The sequence below is a fragment of the Cryptomeria japonica genome, chromosome 2 (assembly GCF_030272615.1).
Source record: "Cryptomeria japonica chromosome 2, Sugi_1.0, whole genome shotgun sequence".
Lineage (NCBI taxonomy): Eukaryota > Viridiplantae > Streptophyta > Pinopsida > Cupressales > Cupressaceae > Cryptomeria > Cryptomeria japonica.
This window is the reverse complement of record NC_081406.1, coordinates 197,387,984-197,412,695: the sequence shown is the minus strand read 5'-3', so window position 1 is coordinate 197,412,695 and position 24,712 is coordinate 197,387,984. Positions and strand designations below refer to the sequence as shown.

The window sequence follows — 24,712 nt, the reverse complement described above, 5'->3', positions numbered from 1 at the left end:
CTTCTTGCTATTAGGATGTGCAAGATGCTTGGCGCTAGGAAAGTGCACTTAGAAGGTGACTCTTTAATTATCATCCTTGCTTTAATGAAGAAAGGTTTAGATGCATGGCACTTACAAGGGTGGATCCATAATATCCTAGAGGAGTTGGAAAATTTTGAAGAAGTCCAATTAAGCCACATTATACATGCTGACAATGCCAAAGCAGGCGCTCTTTCCAAGTGGACTCTCACCTTTCCGGAAGTGGGTGATTTCAGGTGGGAGGATTTTTGTAATGTCAGACTGGAGGTGGAAGCAGACATTCTTATTAATGACATCGCGAACGAAGTGTATGATGTCAGAAGTTAGGGAAAGGATGGCGGCGCTTGAGTGTTGCGTGGAATCTTGGTTGTGATGCCTTTATCATTGCATGAGTAGGCTTTAATTTCTTTTTCATTATCTTTGAAGTATTGGTATGAAGGCTTTTTATCCAAAATCAGATCTCTATGAAGTTCTTATATGCCATTTCACTCTGTAAGGTTATAGTCCTGAAGCACATATGGAGGCCAATTTCTCTTTGAGAAATAGGCGATGGATTTTTGCTTTTTTTGGAGACATTAACGTTGGCCAGCTTCAAAAGTTGTTCAAATTTCATGATGAATTGCTTGCACAGAGCATAACATATGTGGTTGGGGGGGCTTTTAGCCAACTCAAATTCCATTTTAAAACCAGAATGGATATTTATGCCCTTTTTATGGCTTGGTGGTTGGAATTGGGCGAGGAAACGACAATGGTGAAAAAAGTTGTGCAGACAATCATTCACGAGGACTACCTGATAGGTTTGGATTCCTTTTTGGAATGGGCGGAACCGGGAATGGGTTTTGATGTCCGCGAGGGTGTAGAGGATGAAGTGCAAGGTGGCAATGTGGGTTTATTCCTGTTTTTGAGGTGGGCGAAAGGCATGTGCATATATCACTGCTCTCAAGAGGCCAGAAGGGGTTGGGACGCCCTCAAACTATATGTGGAAATCAAAGCCATGGAAGATGTCATTGCGCAGGCAAAGGCGGAAGCGGAGTAGGAGCTGAAATGGATACTACAACCAAGGCCGGTAAGGTCTCCGAAGAGCAATGGAGCCAGGGTGGCGAGAGGCAACCGCTGGAGGAAAGTTTGGTGAGTTGCTGTTTTCTACTTTTACGGGCAAGGTGCCTTTTTAGTCTGGTTTTAGTATCTATAGATGTTACTAGTTGGATGGGTAGTTGGCTGTTTCAAGCTGTTTTGGTGGGGTGGTTTTTTGATTACGGTTTTAGCTTTTTTGGATTCAGTGTTTGGACAAACTTTACTATGTGAACATTATTTTGAATTTCAATAAAATATAAATTATTACCGAGCAAAAAAAAAAATTTATCAATTAACAATTAATAATTAAAGGTAAAATCAATGGACAAACTACAAGCATTTGGTAAGTCTGACATTTTTGGATTTTGACTTGATAGTTTTGATTAAAACAACTTTGTTACTATGACACAATTTGCAATTTATTTGAAAATTAATTTTGATAATGAATGAGTTTTATGTAATGCAATCGACTTTTGGATTGTGTACATTGACTTTTAATGCAATTTTGAAAATAGGATGACTTGCTATGTATACAATATTTCTAGTATTGACAATTTGTTGCACTTCTTGGAGTGTATATGCTCAATCATACTCCAATTGTGCTCACTACTTGAATCATTGCATGGTTGGCTCAATACTCAAATTGCAATCCTCTACAGATTTGGTACCTTAAATCTTTCCCACCATGCATCTGAGATGATAAAAGGAAAAAAAATCAATCTCATTATCCAACTTTAAGTTACAATATATAATAATAATATAAAAAGAGGAAAAGTTTTAATTTTGAAATTTAAATTATGCCCTTAATAGATTTTTACTTGGCTGCAATGTCAAATGAGTTGCCTTAATACATCTCATGCAAAGTGATCTCCTTGTGCAAGTATTATGATCTCAATCTCGGTGACTATTTGTGCTCCAACACTAGAATCGGGCATCATCCACTCTGTGACCGTTAGAGCTCACTCAAAAGCTCCTCATCCGCCTTGAAATTGGGGTGGAGTTTTATTGTTGGATTGAGGAAATAAGCGATTGGGTGTAAGGGCTTGTTAAGCTATAGGTGCCATCGTCTATCAATAATTTCCCAAATGGGCCGATATTTATTCTCAACTCCTGCATAAATGTCTCTAATGGCCTCTTTGGCCCTATCCGTGCCCTCATATATGTAGCCTGTTACAGGCTTTTGCCCATCAACAACTCGTTGGAGAATCATTAAAGGCATTGTGAAATATTAACGTTAGTAAGTGTTAACAAAAATAAACAAATAAAAATAAATATGAACAAAATAATAATGTATCTCTATAGTTGGCACTTGAAATTCTCGCTCATCAAAAATCCAATTTGCCATGTCAACCCTTGCATTGGTCTTAGCATATGATGAGGAAGTCCACTCCTCACTAACTACCTTGTGTCTGAAAGTTCCCTTGGCTTGAAGCAAGTATTTTAATGTGATAAAATTGGTTGCAAATTGGGTTATTATAGGACAAGTCAACTTCTGCCTTGTGAATTGCCTCATTGGGTTGAGGACCCATTTGTGATTGTATATGAATTTACAAATATTTTTTGCTATCTCTACACATGCTTTGATCCATGGAATCTTGCCAAGATCCTCCAATATGAGGTCAAAGTCAATGAGCAGCACGTGGACTCTAAAACAATGATGGTGCCTATCCATTAGTAGTCTACATGTAGCAACATAATTTGCTGCAATATCTTTAACCACTTTCTCCACATTGTCCTCACGCACCTTAGGCAAGAATCCTCCCAAAGCTTCACAAAAGAGTTGACATTTTTGGTGTTTTTTCGAAGCATCAATAGATTTGATGAATATTGTGCCACTTGAGAAAGAAACAAAATCAATGATTCAATAAAGCATGAATTAAAAATATTAATCACCAAGTCAATGCTTTTTAGGAAGTACAATCACCAAAGGAAGAAACAAAAAATTTAGCGATGTTCTATTTCTTCTATCCATCCAACCATTAGTCATGATGGTGCAACCCTTCTACCGCCATATTTGTCATTGCTCCTCTATTGTGGCTTTCACACCATACACCTTTTGTGACAAAATGGGGCACTTTATCTCCTTATCATTAGGGGCTTTGAACCCTACATTGCAAACATTAATGGCATCAAAATAAGTTTTGTAAAATGGAGAGTTTAAATTTAAATTCAAACTCTAAATAGAAAAATTCAAGAGACGAAAAAAAAATGGCAGGAGCAGGAGCAGGATCTTACGTTGGCTCAGGGTTAGATAGCGAAGAAGCTAGGAGATTAGGTGAGGTCCGAGGAAAATGGTGGAATGAAAAAGAGGAGAATGAATTCAGAAACCTGGCACACAACAGCAACAAGCAGAAGGAACATATTCCCCAATGGGTCTACGAAAGCGGGCGATGGGTGGATAGGAGCTTTGATCACAACCAGAATGGCAGTTTTATTGCATAGTCATGGCAAAGTAAACCGAGATTCGGCAAAGTTTCAGGATCAAACAGTATCCCAATTGGATGGAACGGTAGTGTTTTTTCCTCACATTGTCAGGTGTCTCGGCATAGGAGGGAAGGTAATGTGCTTGGTGCTCCTAGGAAGAAGCGGTTATCGATGGGTTCCAAAAAACTCTCAAGACAAATCTTATTTGCTAGCAGATAACAAATGCAGATCAGTGGTAATTCCAGATAAAATTTTAAAGCCTTGAAGGGATTATCTCAAGGATTGTGGATTATTTGTTAAATGGTCCGGTGAGAGTGCCCCAAAAGGAAAGATTAAGGACTGGTTCGCCTCGGATTTCATGGATCAGGTGAATGCTAAGCCTTTAGTCGAGATTTTTTTTTTGTTAGAATGTATTGATCAGAGTCATAAGCAAAGGATTCTTTATGGAGAACCCCTAGTTTTTGAAGGATTTTGTTTTTACAAATTAGATTGGGAACCCGATTTTGACCCATTAAAGAATAAACCCAAAAAGTTCCCTCATTGGATTTGATTAAAAAACCTTCCTTTTGATTATTGGAGTGAGGAAGCCCTAGAATTTATTGGAGAAAGCTTAGGATTGTTCATCAATATAGAAGAATTCTTCTTTGGCAGATCAGACATTGCCAAAATCCTAGTTAATATTGATAACGATTTTAGATTCCTGGATCATCTTGAGATTATCAACAACAATGAAAAATGGCTACAAAAGATTGCTATTGATTTGGAAGTAGGTGGAAACAGATGTATTCTAAGCAAGGGCTTCAACTGTAGTAACCCAAAATGCAAAGGGAAAATGATTGATTATACCTTTTGGAATATCAAGGGGATAGGTCCAGGATCATTTGCCTAGGATGGATGATGCCAAGATAGACTATAACCAGGTCCCCCAAATGGAGCTGCCATAGTGGATCATGATCAAGAAATGGCTTCACCAAGGACTGGTGAGTTGAAGGTAGGAATGGATAGAGAGGAGGAAAATATCAATCTTCAGGGAGAGATAAAGAGCTTAATGATAGAAAGAGAGGAGCTTCAGAGAGAGATTAGTGACAATATTTTTCCCTTGTATCCAATTCAAATGAGGGCACAATCAATCGACTTCCAATAGAGGATTGTGTTGTAGATGCAACACAAAGTCAAAAAATAGGGAACAATTTTGATGTATGTTCAAATAAAGCATCAATCGAGGATGAGTCAGATAATGTAGCGAAATAAATTATGGTTATTAATGAAATGCTGGCCATATCCCTGCCTTTGGATACAGAGGATGCAAAAACGTTAAAAGAAAAATAGATTCTCATTTAGAAAATTATGGACTTGGATGATGCCGAACAAGCAAAAAATGATTTATTGTGGATGGATAAAGAAAATAAGGAGATTGCAGAAGATATTGGGGTTGCGGAGCTTGGGAGTCTACAAAATGCACCTAATAAGTTGAGTTATCGGGTTCAGCCCCCTAGACCCCTGGTACTGGTTCGGTACGGTCCTGGTTCGGGGTTCGGGTCTGGTTCGCTTGTGGTTCGGACAGGGTTCGTGGTTCACAGGCCTGGTTCGAACCAGGGCGAACCCAAGAGGACCCAAGGTCGAACCCAAGAGGACCCAAGTCGAACCCAGGGGTCTGGCAGCCCAAAAATGGATTTTTCTTTTTGCAAAATTTATTTATTTTTGAATTCCACCACATAAAAAATTAAAATGACCCTATGTCTCAAGCCACACACCTATGCATCATACAACCAAGAGAGAAGCACAAGTCTGTACGAAAGAACAAGTTAGAAAACACAATTCCCGTACGGGATAATGCACCTTGATCAGGATTTTGACTTCTTTGGCCTTGTTCCTGATGTCTTAAAGAAGCAGAAAATTGATGTGCTGCCCCGGGACCCTGCGAGGGGCGCTACCCCTCGACCCCGCTAGGGGCCCTCCCCTAGACCCCCGCAAGGGGCGTTGCCCCTTGACCTCGTTGGGGGCGTTGCCCCAAACCCCCATTAGAGAATCCATTTGATGATCAAACTTGAAATTGTTGAAAGTTGAAACAATGATACTTGAATATTTTATCATTTTAATATTAAACTTGATGTATATGATGCTATTATGGTATGATTATGATGCTATGATTACAAGTTTATGCTGGTTTTGTTGTTTATATGATGCTATGTGACATGCTAATCTTAATTCATGCTTATATATATAATTTACATTTTTTTTACTAACAAACCCAAACCCCTTTTCAAAATTTTGCCGTACCAGCATACTGGGTTCTTTGAACCCTAACCGGTAACTTAGCTAATAAGCATACATCGGATTGTGGGAAGAATTCTGGTAACAAAAGAGGAAGGAAAACGTTGCAAGAATTGAGGAGGAAGAATGGAGAAGCTGATGGACAGGCTAAGATTACCTCTCTACCGACTTCAGGGAAGGGAACCCCCCTTCCCCAAGAGCCATGGGGCTCTTAATGTGGAATGTTTGGGGCCTGAGCGCCCCTAACAAACAAGGCTTGGTCAAGCGTTAGTGTTCTATGACTAAGGTAGATGTTGTTTTGTTACAAGAAACCAAAGTGACCATTGAGGAAATAGAGAGATTTACTAGGAATCTTGGTTTTTGGAAGAGTACTGTGACACAAGCTGAAGGTGCTTTTGGAGGGTTGGCCATTCTTTGGAAGTAGAAAATTGTTGAATTTAATATGTGGGCTGGTGATAGATTCTATCTGGCTGGTTTTCTCAAGGATATCACCTCCAAAACGAGATTTATAATTATTAATGTTTATGGACCTATTCCTATGGCTGGCAAAAGAGTGGTTTGGGGAGAGATAGAATGCTTTCTTAGAGCACACCTTGAACAAGTAATTATTGGAGGTGACTTTGATACCATTTTACACCCATTTGAGAAATATGGTGGCCTTCAATCTTTGGGACAAGCACATGTTGACTTAAAAGATTGGGTCAGGAGGAACAATCTTTTAGATATCGAAGCTGAGCAAGGACAGTTTACTTGGAACAATAGAAGGCTTGGTTTCAGTTATATTGCTGAAAAATTAGACAGATTTCTTTTCTCAGGTGATTTGACTTCCTTCCCTTATGGTTTGAGTGCTTCTATTATTCCTTGCTTAGGATTCGTTCACTATTCGATTTCACTTGATATTATTGGTGACAATAGACTGTTAGGGAGCTCTTTCAAATTTGAAAATATGTGGACGTGTGATAAGGATTTTTTTGATTTGATAGAAGAATGGTGGACAGGAACAATTTTAGGGGTCAAAGCTTTTTTGTGTAGCATCTAACTTGAAGGCCATCAAGCAGAAACTCCTAGCGTGGAACAAAACTCATTTCAAGGAAGAAGAGTTGGAGATGCAAAATAACTATGTTATTCAACATGGTATGGATCAATTAAGATTTTGTGAAGAAAAGAGACTTTTGAGTGAGTATGAAGATATATTGGTCAAGGAGGAAAAGTTTTGGAGGCAAAAGTCTAGGGAGACTTGGCTTGTGGAAGGGGATAAAAATTCAAAATTCTTCCATAATTCTACTAGGCAGAGAAGAAACATAAACAAAATTTTGAAAATAACCAAAGATGATGGCATAGTCGTTGAAGATCCAAAGGAGATTGCTAAGAGTGCGGTTGATTATTTTCAAGATATGCTGAATAACTTTAATGGATCTAACTTAAGGAATTAGTGTGATATATTGGTAAACATTCCTAGGTTGATTAATGAAGACCAAAACAAATTGTTGATTAGGCCCTTTTCTAAAGAAGAAATTGAATTGGCTCTCAATCAGTTGCAACCAGATAAGGCCCTTGGCCCGGATGGATTTTCGGCTAGATTCTTTAAAAAATGTTGGCATATAATTGGTAATGATGTGGCGAATGCCCTGGAATCAACAAGAAATTCTAGTAGGATTTTGAGGGAGATCAACAATACTTTTATTGCACTCATCCCCAAGAAGGAAAATGCAGCAAGATGGGAGGATTTCCGCCCTATATCTTTATGCAACACCATATATAAGATTATGGCCAAAGTCATGGTTAATAGACTAAAACAAGTCCTACCTTTTATCATTTCAAAGGAGCAAACTGGTTTTGTTCCAAATAGATCAATTTCAGATGGGGTCATCATAGCTCAGGTATCAATCCATTCTTGTCAATCAAATAAGATGCCTAGTATGCTTCTAAAATTAGATATTAAGAAGGAATATGGCAAAGTTGACTAGAGGTTCCTCTATAAGTGTTTGGAGTCATTTGAGTTTTGTAAGCAATGGGTCAATTGGATTTATCAGTGTATATCTAGTCCTTGATTCTCTATTTTGGTTAATGGCAGTGTTCCATGGGCGTTGGGGACGCGTTTCCGGGACAGGGGGACCAAGGGCCTAAATTTGGGGACGGTGGGGGGACAGCGGCGGGGTGGTGGTGCTCATATACTTATACATATACATATAGTACTTGAAAAACTAGTTTTGAAAAGATGTATAACATTATAAGAATTAGATTTCAAATGAAACCATAGGAAATACCAAGATTACTTAGATTAATAATACTAATTGCTAAATGCTAAATAAAATTTGACAAATGAAATTGTCAAATTGGAGATTTCTCATTTCTATCATATGAATATCGAAAAAGGAAAACAAAAATACAAATATCTGATGCCATTGCTTTGACGTCACATGTTTTTTAAAAACTGCTTTTTTTGGTTTGCTTTGACGTGGGAATGCGAGAGATGCCCAGACGTCTCCCAGGAGACATCTCCACGTCTCCACGTCTCCCTGGGAGACGCGGAGATGTCTCCGCGTCCCGACGGAGCTTGGGTGGCGGTGGCGGGACGACAGGGGACGTTGCGTCCCCGTCCCCCGGTCCCCGAGACGTTTTTGACGGGGGGATGCGCCCAAAAGGGGGGGGACGCGTCCTCGTGGAACACTGGTTAATGGAGCTCCTGAGGGTTTTTTTGAGATCTCTCAGGGTTTAAGATAGGGTGATCCCATCTCCCCTTTCTTATTTATCATCATGGCTGAGGCCTTAGGCAAAAGTATTGCAAGAGCCAAAGATGATGGATCTCTATAGGGGATTCAAATTACAAATGGTATGGAGTATGTTACGCACCAACAGTTTGCAGACGATACCCTTTTGATGGGAGCTGCAAAGAAGCAGGATGCCAGACAATTCAAGAAGATTCTCGATAAGTATGAACTGGCATTGGGCCAAAGGGTAAGTAATGAAAAATCTGTTGCTTTTTTCTTCAATTTGAATGATAGGGATCAAAATGGGATTGCTAATATTCTTGTCTTTAGCATTGGCAAACCTCCTTGCACATATTTGGGTATCTCGTTGGATGAGGGATTGAGATGTAATAAGTTGTGGGATCCCATTAAAGAGAAAATGGAGAAAATGGAGAAAATGTTGTCTTCTTGGAAGGGGAGATGGCTGTCATGGGCTGGGCATTTGGTGATGTTGAAAACAGTCCTTTTTGCAATGCCAATATACCTCCTCTCATGTTTAGCTTTATTGGCGGGTATTAACAATACGCTCACAAAAATTGTGAGGAAGTTCTTCTGGCAAGGGTTGGAAGATAAGAAAAAGGTGGCACTGGTTTCTTGGAGTAAGATGTGTTGATCGAGGGACGATGGGGGTGCTGGCATTCTTAACCCAAGTTGGCAAAACAAGGCTCTTGGGGCTAAATTAGTTTGGAAAATGTACACACAACCTCAACTTAAATGTGTTAGGATCTTGCAAAATAAATAACTATCTAGCAATGATTCGTGTGATATCTTTAGTTTTGCTTTCCCTTCTAAAGGACCAAGAGTTTGGAAATTATTTTGAATTGCAGGTCTGTTATCCAGAACCATCTTACTTGGGATGTGACTAATGGCAGGTCTGTTCTTTCTTGGGGGGACTCTTGGGGAGGTAACCTGGCAATTGATAGATTAATGGATACAACTAGGATCAAGGATTTGATTAAGAAACAATGGGGTGAGTGATTGAGTGATTATGTCTGTTTTGAGAATGACCAACCTCTTTTGGGTTGGAGATGGAAGAATTGGGAAGATGTTTGTTTTAATTATAAGGAGATAGATAGATTGAAGGAAATCTTAAAGGATAGGAGCATTTCTTGTAGGTCTGGTGAAGACAAGTTGGTTTGGGCAGCTTCAAAGATTGGCAAGTATAATACTAAAGATGGTTATAATTCCATTTATAAAGAAAGACAAACTCAGAAACCCGATCTTCCATACAACTTATTTTGGAACAAACAGTGTCTTCCAAAGTTCGGGGTTTTTGCTCGGGTTGTTGTGCAAGGTAGGATTCTTACAGCTGAAAATTTCAGAAGAATGGAGCTCGAAGGGCCTTCTAAGTGTGCATTATGTGAGATGAATGAAGAAACAGTGGATCATATCCTTTTAGGATGCCCTTATGCTCAACAATGTTGGACATGGTTATGTGCCAAGCTAGGTTGGGCTTTTGCCCTCCCTGTAGATGTTTGGTCTCTTTTTATGAGTTGGCCCTTGCTACATAAGAATGGTCTTTTCCATAATCTTCGGATTTGCTGCCCATCCATAATTATATGGGAAGGAAAGGAACATGAGAATTTTTAAGGGGAAATCAATGGATACTGATTTGCTTCTCAAAATTGAAGCACTGATCGTGGAGACTATTAATAGTAGGAACTTTTGGCATACAGGTAAAGATTGCAGCTTTTCAGATTGGGATAACAAAATGAGGAAGAATTGGTATGGCCTAAAACTCCCTCCTTTCTTGGGATTGGGGGCAAAGAGAGTAGTGTTTTGAGGTCCTGCGGATCTTGAAAACCCCCCATATTTGGATGGTACAAGTTAAATTTTGATGGAGCCTCACGTGGCAACCTTGGGGCCACTAGTGCTGGCTGTATTATCCATTCCTGGGATATGAGGGTGATGGCAAAAAAGGCTTCTCCCTTGGATCCGACTACCAATAATATGGCTGAGTTTAGAGCACTTATTGATGGTTTGATTATGTGTATTTCACTTGGTTTGAAGAAGATTGAGATTGAAAGGGATTCGGCTTTGGTCATTAATGGCATTAGAACTCAACAAACCCCTAATTGGATTTTGAGTGGACAGCTAGATCGTGCTTTGGAATTAATAGACAAAATTGATGATTACACAACTAACCATGTATACAGAGAATATAATGTGGAGGTAGATAAATTGGCTTTGGCTGTGGATGGACACTGTGTGGACTTTGTGGTGTTTGAATTTGATTAGGATGAGGTGGACTAGCCCAGGTCTAGGTGTATTATCTATGATGGCTAACACAGATTGTTAGCTACAAATTGCAAGAATTAGCAATTACTTCAATCGAATGTGCTATTTCATTTATGGTATTGAAAGACTAATTTTAAATAAAAATACCATGGCAATTTAGTCATCATTGGGACAACATTCTTGTAACTCATTATGGAAAAGATGGGTTCTCTAATTCATCGCATTATACATTTGATTGGGGATTACTCATGAAAGGTTATGAGTCTCTTAGATTGGGCATGTGGTTGGCTCTCAGGTGTGATTGTGATGATATTGCGTGGAATTGGAGATAAATTTGCTTGAATCCAGAAAGATCTATCATTTCTAAACGACTCTTTTGTAAACCCTTTTGCTTGCCAGTGGTTTGGTTCTGGTGGTTTGATTGCTATTTCATGGTTCGATGTTGGGACTGCAGGTATGGACTCGACATTAATATTAACATCTCCTAAATGCCAAATGGATTTCTTGGGGGAGATTAAGGCTAAGTAGATGCTAGAAATCACAAAATCTTCGGACAAGATCTTCATTCGTGTTGTTCGACAGATTTTAGGGGATGAATGCTTGAAAACAGATCATCGATATAGAGTCAACTGTGACATTTCGGCGGTCTTTGTTACTATTTTGTTGGTGATGGGGGAATCGAATTTTTATGCCCTGCAATTGTGCCGTGGGGTTTTCAAGGATGATTTTCTTGGTGATTTGAATGTGGGGGTAGGTTGTGTGGATAATGATTTGACGATCTTGTATATAGTGGACTGCTTGATGAATCATGGACAAAAGGTTGTTCATAGGCCCATCCTTTGCATCCGGGACATGGAGGCTTTTGAGGCTCGCAAATCCTCCATTGCGAGAAATATAGATTTTCTACAGAAGCTATTTAGTCAAAAGATTAAGGAGGACATGAATTGGTGGTGAAGGTATTTGGTCGCAAAGGGCTTGAACCCGGATGCAGATGGAATGCATTTCTTTGGCTCAAACATCGTGAATGAACGACAAATGGGTCAATCTGTGGTGCAGCTTGGTGTGGTGTCGATAATTGTTGCTTCTTCCTCCAAAGTTAGGGTTGAGTCGGCTACTGGCATTCCTACTCTCGGTCCTAGGCTTCTCTCGCATGGAGAATGTATTTTTGTTGATCGAAGCATTCTGCAGTAGAAGGCGAAGCATTCTGCAGCAGAAGGTGAAGCATAAAGTGGAGCTTGAGATTACTGGTGGTCCTTCGGGGAAGAATGGTGGTGGTATGTAATTCTCTGTATGTTGTTCTTTGGATATTGGCCTTTTTGTCTGATCTTTGGTGTTTATAGTGTTTTGGTCTTTGATATTATAAGATAGCAAGGCTGTTAATATGTATTTTTAAGTAAGTTGCCCAACAATGATAATATGGGCCTAGCATGGTTAGTATGGGGACAATTGAAGTATAGGGCATTAGCCAGTTTTGATGCTCATATGGGACATATAGTCAGTTTGGATCTGCTTTTTGTAGAATTTTGTAACTCTATTTTATTAATATAAAACTATCCCACTTCGGTGCATTTCTGATAAAAAATAAAATAAAATCAAGAGACAAAGAATTAAGATATATATTTTAAAACAAACAAAAAAAAGAATTCCCTGGTTGCGTGCAATGGAATGGTGCAATAGAACCCAAAGTCTGCAATTGTACTTTTAGCTGCATTATGTTTATCTTTGTCCCAACCTATTCGCTCAAGTGACGATTGGGAACTCAGAGTAGTGCATGACAAAATATATGAATCTAACCTAGATGCACAAACTCTAGGCCTAATGTTAACATTGCCACTGCCTTTGCCACTAGCACTAGCAATAGCTTTACCAACACTTGAATATGGACAAATGGAGGAACAAAAGAAGACTTTCCACTTCCACCAGTGGCTGCCATCTGCTCTCTTTGCCTCTTTTTTAATTCCTTTTGCTGCTCAAAGGTTTCTAATTGAAGCTGAACTTGATGAATAACCTTAATGGGTACATGTGGGCATGGATTAGCATCTCAGCATGGTATATGTGCAAGATGGTTACTTAATCTACTAATGCTCCCCCTTGAAAAGTTGTTTTGCAATGAAAGCAAGTTACGCCTCATTTCTTTTGCCCAGAGGTAAAAATAGCATGTCTAACAAGTGTCCCTTCTAACTGGAGTTCGAGACATTGTGATAAAGATAATTTATAAATCCGAAGAATGTTGCAATAATATATAAATAGAAAAATATGACAAATATGATTTATAATTAAACTAATATAAAAAAATCAAGGGTTGAGGGTGATTATAAAACTAGATTTTTTTTACAAAAATACCTAGGGTTTGTTCAATAAAAAAATTAAGCACTCCTAGGGTTTTTTCTTTGGTCCAATAAGTAGCTACAAACCTGACGAAATGTGATTCAACCACTAATTTTTGCTCAATCTCCTTGCTGGTTTCCCTCTTATTGCAATCGAATTTTGGCTCAAAAATTTCTTTTTCTTTCTCCTTTGGCTTGGAAATGAAATGAAGTTGCTTTTAGGGTGTAGGAGGCAAATATAAGTCCAAAAAATAGAGTGAGTTGCTATTTTTATGTTTATTTTTTTGCTCTTTGCCAAATAGCATTGCATTGGACTCCTCTTGTATGGACTCACCTGGACTTAGTGAGTCTGGAAAGCACTTGATTAAGTAGTTGGTTGCTGAGTCTCCCAGACTCGCCAAGGGTAGCTCACCTTGTGACTTGCTGAGTCTAGGTGAGTCTTGATGAGTCTTATAATTTTGGTCTATACTTTCCATTATAACAATTAGTATGATTCACTATGGCTGCCTCCTTGCTTCACACATGTGACAACAAACTCCTAAAAGAATCATAGCTGCTCTAGATTGGAAGCACTTTCTGTTTCTTATTGTGTATTGAGAAGTAGTTCCTTGGTTGTCATTGATCTATGTAGTACCTAGGCCTTCCCCTCACTGTGGCTTTAATACCATATTACAAAAATCAAACACACAAAGAAACCAAGAATGCTGAAGGGAAAACACAGAAATATATTTACTTGATTGATTGTAATAATGTAAAATAAAGATAGCAATTATCTCTTTATAGCATTGAACCATGGAGATGTGTCCCACCCTCCTAAAAGGAAAAATCCCCACATTTTTGAGACGAGGATGTTTCTGGGATGTAGGGACTTGGGGGAAACGTCCCCTTGCCGCACCAACACCACCGGCGAGATGTTGGGGGTAGTGGGATTTTCCTAAGACTCCTAGGAGTCCCTTGATCGTCTCAAAATATTGTTAAAATGACATTTGTAATGAAGGCTTGTGAGGTTTTGAAGGCCTTATTGTGCCTTCCCTCGAACCCCACAAGGGGCATTGCCCTTTGGCCTTGCTGGGTACTTTGCCCCTTGACCCCGTTGAGGGATTTGCCACAAACCCTCGTAAGGGGCACCGCCCCTTGACCCCAAACCTGCACCCACCATTCTTATTGTTAATGCAATCATTTCCATTTTTTATGTTTATTAGTTTAAATTTCACTTATTATGCCAAAGTTTTATTTGCAATACTTATTCTTGGTTCACTCCCAAAGTTCCAAAACTTTGCCCACCATTCTTAATGTTCAAAGTTCAATGCAATCATTGTCATGTTTTTAATGTTTACTTGTGTAAACTTTACCTAGTGTGGCAACGTTCATTTACAGCTCTTATACTTATTAGTTATTCCTTACACACCTTTTTATAACTATTTTCTAAGTACCATATGTATATGCGCCACCCCCTGCCATTGTCCCCTTGCTGTCCCCAAACTTAGGCCCTTGGTCCCCTTGTCCCCTTGTTCCGGAACTCCATGGAACTATGCTTTATAGGAATATGTGCCTATAAACCTAAAAAGTAAACCCTAAAATAATTTCCATATACTTTAAGTTATATTAGTATACTACCAAAGTGATTTTCTTATAAAACGTACATAAAGTACCTATGAGTCTATGACTATCTAAAATTTCTAAATGGCTATTGTAGTAATACAATGGTAACATAATATATAGTGCTAACAGCAAGAGTGTTCATATGGTTGACATCAATCATCCTTGCGAGGTCTACACTTCCCATATAACTTGGCCATTACTTCTTTGTGCTGCTCATTAGTAAGTGGCAGGAACTTCACACGTGGAAGAACAATTGTTTCATCTTCCATGACATTGCTTATGTTGGTTATAATTACCATTAATATATCCATACATCTTGACATTTCATTGACAGATATAGTCACAGTCTCGACAACATCCCTTGGTGCAAGCATAGTGAGCTCCAATATTTATGTATAAGTTTAATCCCAGCTTTTTGACTTCATAGAGATCTTAAGGTCTCTCCTGTAGAGATGTAAATAAAAATATTGTATTCTATTTGATGCACTATTCTTATGTAGACTTAATTTAATAATATACCTTCCATATACAGATCCTTGTTTCAGTAATTTTGCAATATTATGGTCTTCCTTATTTTACAGTTTAAGATGCAAATTTTTTTAGATTACAATTCTTATTATTTTCTTCTGCCTACAAATTTAGGGTTCAGAAATTTAGAGTATTGTTCCCAGGTATCCTTGGGATCTAGAGCATTTGCATCTTCATCATCATTGGAACTTTTGTTCTCAAATGTGCATTTAACTGTGGCCTAATTGGTTTTACTTTTGTCAATACTATTTACATGGTTTTCTTTTCTTATAGCCAATTTATCATTTAATAAACAACTTAAGTATTTCCGCTGTAGTGTGAAGCTTTCTTGCTAATTAGGAGCTTGGGCTTTAACAAGCAAATTACTCATCTACTCTGTCTGGATATTGGGTAAATCATATGCTTATAAGACATGATTTTTTTCTTTTTATTAAAATAATACAATCTGTATCTCTAACAGGTTTAGCAGATTTGCATGTCATATCCTGGGTTCTAAACTGCCATCTTATTGGTGAATTACAAATTCTGGATCAAATTTCCTTTGGAATTGATGATATTCAGTTCTTAGATGAGTCTGGCCTTCCCCAAATTCTCACCAGGAATGGTAGACATTTTGTCAGCTGGAAATGTCTACCTTCAGGCTGACAGAAGCTTGGATAAGGTATAACATAAATTTGGAAAAAAAAAAGGAAACACAATAAAAAATTAACCTTCAAAGAAAACCTAAACATTAGAATATCAATAAACTAATAGAGAATAAACTTAGTTTAAATTTTAAACGTGGCTTCTATGAAACCAAGCATTTCATTCTACTTTCAGCAGCCAAAATAGCTGTCAGATTGATGCCTACTTGTTCATTTATTTAACATTTTAATATTTTTTCTAGTTAAAGTATACATATGTTTGACCAAATATATTGTCAATTTCAATAATGATTCCTAAATTGCTCTGGGGTGCTGCTTCTGCTTTGAACCAACCCAGTCTTCAATTACCTCATGCTTATGTTGACCTTTGTCTCCATTATTAAATGTATCAGAATACCTATTAAGAATCAGAGGTAAATTTAAATAACAAAGGGAGTATTAAGAGATCCAAGGTTGTAGTTGTGGTATATTTCAAAAATCTCTCCTGAAACGAGATCATCAATAAAGTAGAAACCCAAAATGTAATTCAGAAACAATCCCTGATACAAAAATTGCAGGTCAGACTTTGTTCAGACAAACTGTACTGTATCTTTGGTGCTGGGAAACTCATATGTTGCCTCTGTTGCAATAATTAAAAGGACCTACAAATATAGGTCCCAAGCAATCTTTTTTTTTCATTAAGAACTTAAGAAGCATTAACACTAAATTTTTTTTTGGCAGGTCCTGAATTTCTTGAAATATTGTGAACCATATCAATAGACTTTGAATACACAAAACTAAGCATAAAACTAACCAAATGAAGAAATAGGGTTTTATTCAAGTGTAAATAAGTTTTTTTCACCTTGATGAAATTGACACAGATCAGGCTTCCTGAGCTAACTGTACTGATTCTTTTATTTTAAATTTGATAGCTTTGAAGGATTTGTTTTGTATTTTTTTCTCTTTCAATTCTATGTTTTTCAGGGCATTAAAATGTTGCTAACTGAATCTCCATTGGTCACCAGGTTTTACTTGATTGCGGAGCTGTGCAAGCAGATGCGTTGACTGTTGATCGACTTGCTTCTTTAGAAAAGGTGCTATTCTTTGTCTGCCTTGCAAATCCTTTCTGAGCAGTTTTCTTATATATTCTTGAAAGAGAATTGATAGTATTATACTATACAAGGCTAGATACAACCAATTGGGCAGCAGATGAATATATGTATGTTGACAGCACTGATGATTTTAAAATTTTAAAAATTTCTTATATAAAATTCCATTTCATTTGATGCTTTATTTTAATCAAAAGTAATGCATGGAATGTGGTAATGAGTTGTGGAGATGGAGAGGAAAGAGGAAGGAAAGGTAGTAAGGGAGTGAGGGAAGGGGAAAGAAGGGGAGGAACGAAGAGGGAGGAGATAAAGTCAGGGAGAGAGTGGGCAGGATATAGAAGATCTTGAGTTGTCTTTCTAGATTGTAAATCTGTTAAGATGTTTTGGCATACACTGTGTTGAAAGAAAACCACTGCTTCATATTGACTCTTGAACATGGGTATCGCATGTCAGTTCTCTTTATGATACCCTGCTTCAGAGAAAAACTCCCTCTTCAGATTACCCTTGAATGTTGATCTTCCATGCTAATTCTTTTTTATGACACTCTTAATTTGTACCCTAAATCCCCTAATAAGCTATGGCACACTCTGCTTCCAGGGAAATCTCCCCTCTTGGGATTTATTACTGAACATGGGCCTTCCATGGAGGTTCTATTTATGACACCCTTAATTGGTCAGATCTGTAAAATGGTAGGAACACAATTACACATAACTGATTGCCAAATTCATACAACACCTTCAAAGCTCAACTAACTGAATTACATGCTTGATTTGCCTAAAGTTTCGGTTTAACATATTCAATATTGTAATAAAACAATGAAACAATAAAACACATTCACCAGGATAAACCCTCAGAAGAAAAGAAAACTCTAGAAGAGTGAGATCATGCTCATATGTCACCATCTTCTAGTCAATTATTACTAGGACAAAATAAAACCTTTACAAGTTCAAAAAATTTCAAATACCTACAAATGGTCTCTGTGCCATGGATATCTTGTTCTTTCTCTTGTAATGGTCAAAATTTTAGGAATATGAAGGTACTATTGAGAGCCAACTGTTTGGCAATGAGTTAGAAGTGTACTCATGCCCTTCGCATGTCCATCTTTTGCACCAAAGTGTTGATGGGCAAAAATTGCGCTTTGCTTCCAGTCAACACAGAATAGAATGTTGAGCATATCCTATTCTCTCTTGGATAAGGAAATCCCTAGTGCTGTTCGGATTGATCAAAGGGGATAATTTCAAGGTTTCAACTATCAGGTCTTGACTGCCCAGTATGACTCAACCGTTGATGTGTTTTTGCTAGTAAACACGAGGGGACTTACAAATGCTACAAGCTGGTTTGCATCTAGCAATGCCTTGATTCTCAAACTGGAGGAAATAAAAGCAAAACGATTAGGGTTTAGGGAAATAAAATAAAAGTACAATGATGGGAAGAGTTGGTGCTGTGGGTAGACAAATTTCAACCAAATTAGTTCTTGCTTAGCCAGAGTAATACTCACAACTCCACAGGAATAGTGCAAGCTCGAAGGAAACAAAAAGGATTTTCAGACTATGAATACTCATTTAGATACCCAATTTTGGTGCAATCTGAAACAAACATTCATAGTTGAACTACAAGCAACAATAGACTCAGACTAACCATGTACTGAGGCTTACAATCAATAAGCCCCCAATGGTATGAATCTGAAATCAAATCAAATACCTTCACACTTCACCATTAATATCATTGAACATTAAGCTAATCTGATGAAAAGAAACGATGTTAACAGAAGAAAACAAATGGCAAAACACCATGCTTCAAGGATTATTCATTTGCTTCAACTGCCATTACAACAATTTCTGTCCAACAATCCCACTCTATCCTAATTACAGCTACTTCTAACCTTCTAACCTCTAAAAAAATTAACCCTTTACAATGAGAGAGGCACTAGCCTTTTATAGATTTTACATTTTGGATCAATGGTTAGGATTTAACCCACCCAGTGGCTTTGATTTGCTTTTTTGAAGATTTGACAACTTTTTGGTTAATAACTTCAACCACCTCCAACTACTTCTTCAGCCACCTGCAATTGTTTCCAATTAATTTTGCTAGAAGACAGAGTTTCACTTGGCTCGAGGCACAAAAAGGTAAATCTGGTAGCTGGGGAAATGACTAACTTGTGCCCCCCTTTTTGAATTACATTAAACGGGGCCAATAATAGTCACCTTACAATAAAGCAATTGCTGTCAAATTTATTTTGTCATTGATGTAACTGTTGTTTTCTGTTAGCACTATCTTGTTGTCTGTGTTATGATCTGAGATTTGAGCTTTTTTGTTCAGCTTGTCTCGTGAGCTTGTCTGGCTACAAGTGGCGTTCTTGTGACTATGCCTTTCAGTATGTCTTCTGTTTGTCAGATGCACAAATGTCAGGTGGTGTTGCTGTTGTAATGGCAACTAGGTGATATTCTTCTGGCCTTTTCAGAGATGTCAGATTGTGTTGCATATGTAACTGAAGCTGGGTGATCATGAGATTTGGTGATATTATTCTCTGCAAGTGTAACTGTGCTGGGCGATTTTTTTTTGAGCTTCCATATCTGTATTTGAAGCGCCAAGATTGTCAGCTCATATGGAACCGTTTTGCCTGCAGTTGTTAAAGCTCTCTGCTGATAATATTGTCATCTGTCGATTTAATATTCTCTGCTAATATTTGTCATCTTTCATAATGGCTAAAGTGAAAAATCGCAGTTTTTCTAATAATATTTCTTGCCGAGTGTTCAGCTGACTGCGCTTTAATGAAATCTCTCAGTCGTTTTTCTATGAGATTTGTTAAAAAATTATATATGTTCTGCAGAAGAGTTTTTTTTGGCATTGTGCGTAAGGTCAAGTTGGTATAAGTTGCAGAGGAGCTGTGTGTGGGGTAGTTTTGGACTGTATATGGATGCTACGCTTGTAAACATTTTTTTAGAACTTGACATTCCTTAGTATGTGGGTATTTTTGATCAGATATGTATGCTGGAATTATTCTGAGAGAGCTTGCTGAAGATTAACTCTGTTTTTCGTGTGAAGATGTGCAACTGGAGTGAGTGAAGAATGATGTTCGTATAGTCTGATTTTTGATCGTTGTGTGTGAAGACTTCTATACTCTTTTTCTGAGAAGACGACAGAAATAGTGGGTCGTCATGCTGAGTAAATTTTTGGAGCTGAGTGTTAACATCTTGTCTATCTCGTGTGCATTTGGGTGCAGCTATGTAAAGAAATCGTTGAGTGTATTTTGTGTAAAAGACTTTACACCAAAATTTTTGAAGTGTGCATGAATGGCAAGCAGGCTGGTCGAAGAGTGATATAAAAATTTGTGCTGAGCATATGTAGAGATTGACTTCGTGTTATGCAGCTCTGTGTGCGTGGGTATGTGGAGATTGATTGCGTGTTATGCAACTATGCATGTTAAGAAGTGATTTGGATTGATTGTGTGTTATGCGACAAATCCTTGCTGTAGCTTACTGGTTGTTGTTAAAAAAAAATCCTCAAGTGTCTTAAGTGGAGATATTTTTTTGTATCATGTTTCTGAATGAGTTTATTTTTCAAATGAAGGACTTAATGGAGAAAATCTACAGCTAAATGAGCTGTATTGTTTCTCAGTGAACTGTTTATGTATTTGATAAGGTTGGAGCCTCAGTGTAAGAAGTTGTTGCTTCATAGTCTGAAGTTTGTGATGTCTATGTTAATGAGGTTGGAGCCTCTGATAATAAGAGTTGGAGCTCTGTTTTTGTAATTGGGTTGGTGCCCACATTTTTGCAGATTAGTGCATACCGTGGTTTTTTACCCTATTGGGTTTTCCATGCGATAAAACTTGTGTTTTTGTCTCTCTTGTTTCATGTTTTTTTTTGGTTCAAGTTGTTAAAACACTAATTCAGCCCCCCTCTCAGTGTTTTCTGTTTGCTTTTCAATTGGTATCAGAGCAGGTCATTGTCTGTAAAAGCTTGAAAGCCTTAAGATTTGATCTTGTTTGCCCATCATGAATCCCCTTGAAGTTCTAGCAAGCAACCGAGCTCCCTTGTTTGATGGGTCAAACTATGCATTTTGGAGTGTTCGTATGAAAACATACATCATGTCTCTAGGTTTTGATGTCTGGATGAGTATTGTTAATGGGTATTCTCCGCCCTCTCAACCACCTACAAATCTTGATGGAAAGAGGGGCTTTGAAAGTAATGCCAAGGCCATGAATGCAATTTTATGTGGGTTGCTAGTGTTTGAGTTTGTCAAGGTCATGCATTGTGAGTCAGCACAAACCATGTGGGAGAAATTGCAGAAATGCAAAACTTCAAACACATAGAATGCTGTTTGAAAGTCTCAAAATGCGAGAAGATGAAAGCATAGCAGCATATTTCATAAGAGTAGATGAAGTGGTCAATTCCTTGAAAGGTTTGGGAGAGAAGCTGGATGATATAGTAGTTGTTCCAAAAATCTTAAGATCGCTGCCCTTAAGATTTGATGCCAAAGTTTCAGCAATAGAGGAGATGGCTGAGTTAGACAAACTAATAGTTGATAAGTTGCATGACATCTTGGCTGCCTATGAAATCTGGACTAATGTTGAGAGTTCATCAAAGAAACAACTTTTAAAGTAGCTTCAAAGAAGTGTAAAGAAAAGGAGCAAAAATCCAATGAAAGCTTAGAAGAAGACTTTGAGGATGAAGCAACACATCTTGTTAGGAAGCTGAAAAGAGGTTCTGGTAAATATAAGGGCAAGCTGCCATTAAAGTGTTTCAACTGTGAGAAGATTGGTCACTTTGCATCGAAGTGTCCTTATAAAAAAGAAAATGATAGCGATGATGAAAAAGAATCAAGGCTCAAAAACAATAAGAAGTTTGTGAAAAGAGAAAGGAAGTTTCGGAAATTTAAGAGAAGTCTCTACTCCAAGGAAGACAATGACTCTTCTCCTAGTAGTGAAGAAGAAAATCAGAATGATGAAATCTTGTTCATGGCTGTTGAAGACATTCAAGAAGAGGTAGACTACTTTGATGAAGAAGATGTGGAGGTTGATCTTGAACAAGAGCTTATTAGTGCTCTTATTGAGATAAAAAGATTTAAAAAGAAAAATCAGAATCTTGAGTTGCTGCTAAAGAAAACAACAAAGTTTCTGAGAATAATGGAACACTAGAAGCTGCTAGAAAACTCATTGAAGAAGGTAAAAAGATTGAAGAAGTTCTCAGAAAACAATTCAAGGACAAGGAGGCTACTTGTGAAAAACTTGAAAAAGAGATTGTTTCATTGAGAAAGCTTGAAAAATCCTATCAACAGTTTAGTAAGGAAAATACTTTTCAGAATAGTACTGTGACACTAGATGGTTTATTGAGCTCTCAAAAGTAGTCACTTGATAAGAGAGGAGTTGGTCATGATGAAGGTCAATGTTCTAAACCTTCTGGAGGTGAACAACGAAAGCCTAATGCTAGTTTTGTTCCTAAAAACATAAATGGTAACTTCAATAAGTTTTTTAATGCTAGACAAGCTTGTATAACTAGTTACAACAATGCTTATTTCTATGGTTACTGTTTTTCTTGCAACTACTATGGTCATAAGGCTGTAAATTGTAGAAGATTTCCTAAGAAAAATTTTAGTTTTGTAAATCAGAATTCTTTTGCTCCTTTGAGAAGTTATAATATTGTTTGTTACAAGTGCAATAACCTTGGTCATTTTGCAAAGTTTTGTAAGAGTGTGTTGACAAATTTGCCTAAGGAGGACGAAAAAGAGAAAGTTAGGAGGGTGTAGGATGCTTTCTTTGGGCACTACATGTGTTAGTTTGACAAGACATTGAGAAACAAAAGAGTGTCAGACGAAGCATGGGAGAAGGTGAAGGAGAAGCAGTTTCTGTTTGAACAACTGTGGTCACCTTGGGGAAAGTATCTGTCTCAATGGCAACCATGGCTTGCTTGGTAACCAAAGAGCATGAAGATTGTCTCATAAACTCCTCAAAGACGGAAGTAGAGGTATCGATTTCTGACAAATGAATACATGCAGGAGTATCCTTGAAGATCTCCAACAAACTCTCCTATTGATGATCAAGAGGTGGATCAACTGCTGAAATGAGAATGGCATTCTGAGGGGACTTATCCACTACTATAGGAACATCATGAATAGTGGAAGAAGCATCCACATTTGCGTCAGGAGGAGATAAAGCTAGCTCCATGGGGATTGAGGAAGGGACCTCATGAGGTGAATCTGAAGCCGGTGACTTAGGAGCATCATCTGAATGTTGTTTTTCCTTTGGATTTTCAGGATCAATCACATGAATATGAAGTTGGGATTTCTCCTTCCCACGAACTGTCACCTCCTCAGGAGGAAGTACCATTGCCCAACTCACCCTCAACTTAATTCTAGTGCTTGAAAATGATGCACCTTCCTTGTTATCTATTTGAATCTCGGACCTACGACCAAGGGGTCCTGTAGAGTCATCTTCCTTACCAATTTTGATCTTGATAAGTTTAACACCATTACCTTTGAGCCAAGTGTTGGTGTTAGCTAGGATAGGCTGAAATCTCCCAAGAATGGAACTGCATTCTTTTTGTGACCACTGAATTAATGAAAGTGGGGCTTCATCAACTCTTTGTGAAACATACTCTAGATCAAGCACATTCCCATCATCAATCATTCCTTGTGGAATGTCCACAAGGTTCAAATCAATGATCTGCTCAAGGGTGAGCCTACAATAATCCATCTTACGAACCTCCTTTTCTGTACGAAGATCTGCCCAAATGTCTTCTATCCGATGCACATGTATAAAGGATTTTTGGATGCTTTCTTTCATGCCTTGGTAGTCAAAATCTACCCTTGACTTGAACCTTTTAAGTTTAATCTCTTGCAACTTGGTCTCCATGGCCTTGGCTTTGGTAGACGTGATGAAAAATATCGGCCAATCTTTAATGGGTTAGCTGAAGAGATTCCCATTCCAACCTTAAGCTTGACCGATTGATATGCATGAACAACCATGATCTATCTTCTCAAATAAGAATAATGTTATCGGTTGGGTGTCTAGGAAGCATGTATGGCTGCCCACTGTAACATCCAACTCTTATGTATGTGAAAGCCGAGAACTGAAGGAACAAACAACCATTTTCATTCACCTTCTCCCATGCTTCGTTTGACACTCTTTTGTTTCTCAATGTCTTGTCAAACTGACACATTTAATGACCAAAGAAAGCATCCTGCACCCTCCTGTAGTGATCATAGTACTCCCACACAGGTATAAGTAAGCGATCAACCTTGGTAGAAAGACCAGAGAAATGTCTAAGTGATGCTGCTATATACACAAGATATGAGTTCATATAGAACTTCATAGTGGTAGGAATTGCTGCAAGTTGTTCACACAAAGCGTCATTGATTACTTCTCCCCAAGAGATGTCATGGGACTGCCTTATGAACATGATAAATTGATATATCCAGTGTTCGAAAACATTAGAATGTTCTAAACCTAACATCCTGCTAAGGAGAGTTATGGTGTCTCCGATTTCCCACTTGAAATCACAACGATGCAATTTGGCCCACCTTGTGAGAGCCACTCGTGGTTCATGAATCCACCTGTTAATGTGGCGCTTGCAATGCTTTTCCCTTTTTGCATAGTAATCAATTGCACTACTTTTGGAAATCTCCATGTATAGGGCAGCAGATGGGATTCTAAAAACTTTCTCAATGGTGTCCGCATCAAGACGGATTATGGATTCTCCATTATCATTCTTGATGGTTCTTGTCTCTTTGTCAAAATGGTGAGCACA

At 38.1% G+C, this 24,712-nt stretch overlaps 1 protein-coding gene across 1 annotated transcript in view; it reads left to right on the top strand.

Annotated features, from left to right (window-relative positions):
- LOC131072802 (L-arabinokinase) overlaps positions 1-24,712 on the top strand; it is a 249,262-nt gene that overhangs the window by 27,092 nt on the left and 197,458 nt on the right. Inside the window, exon 3 of the mRNA XM_058009061.2 lies at positions 16,884-16,952. Coding sequence (XP_057865044.2) covers positions 16,884-16,952 — 69 coding nt within the window. The remainder of the gene's footprint in view (positions 1-16,883; positions 16,953-24,712) is intronic.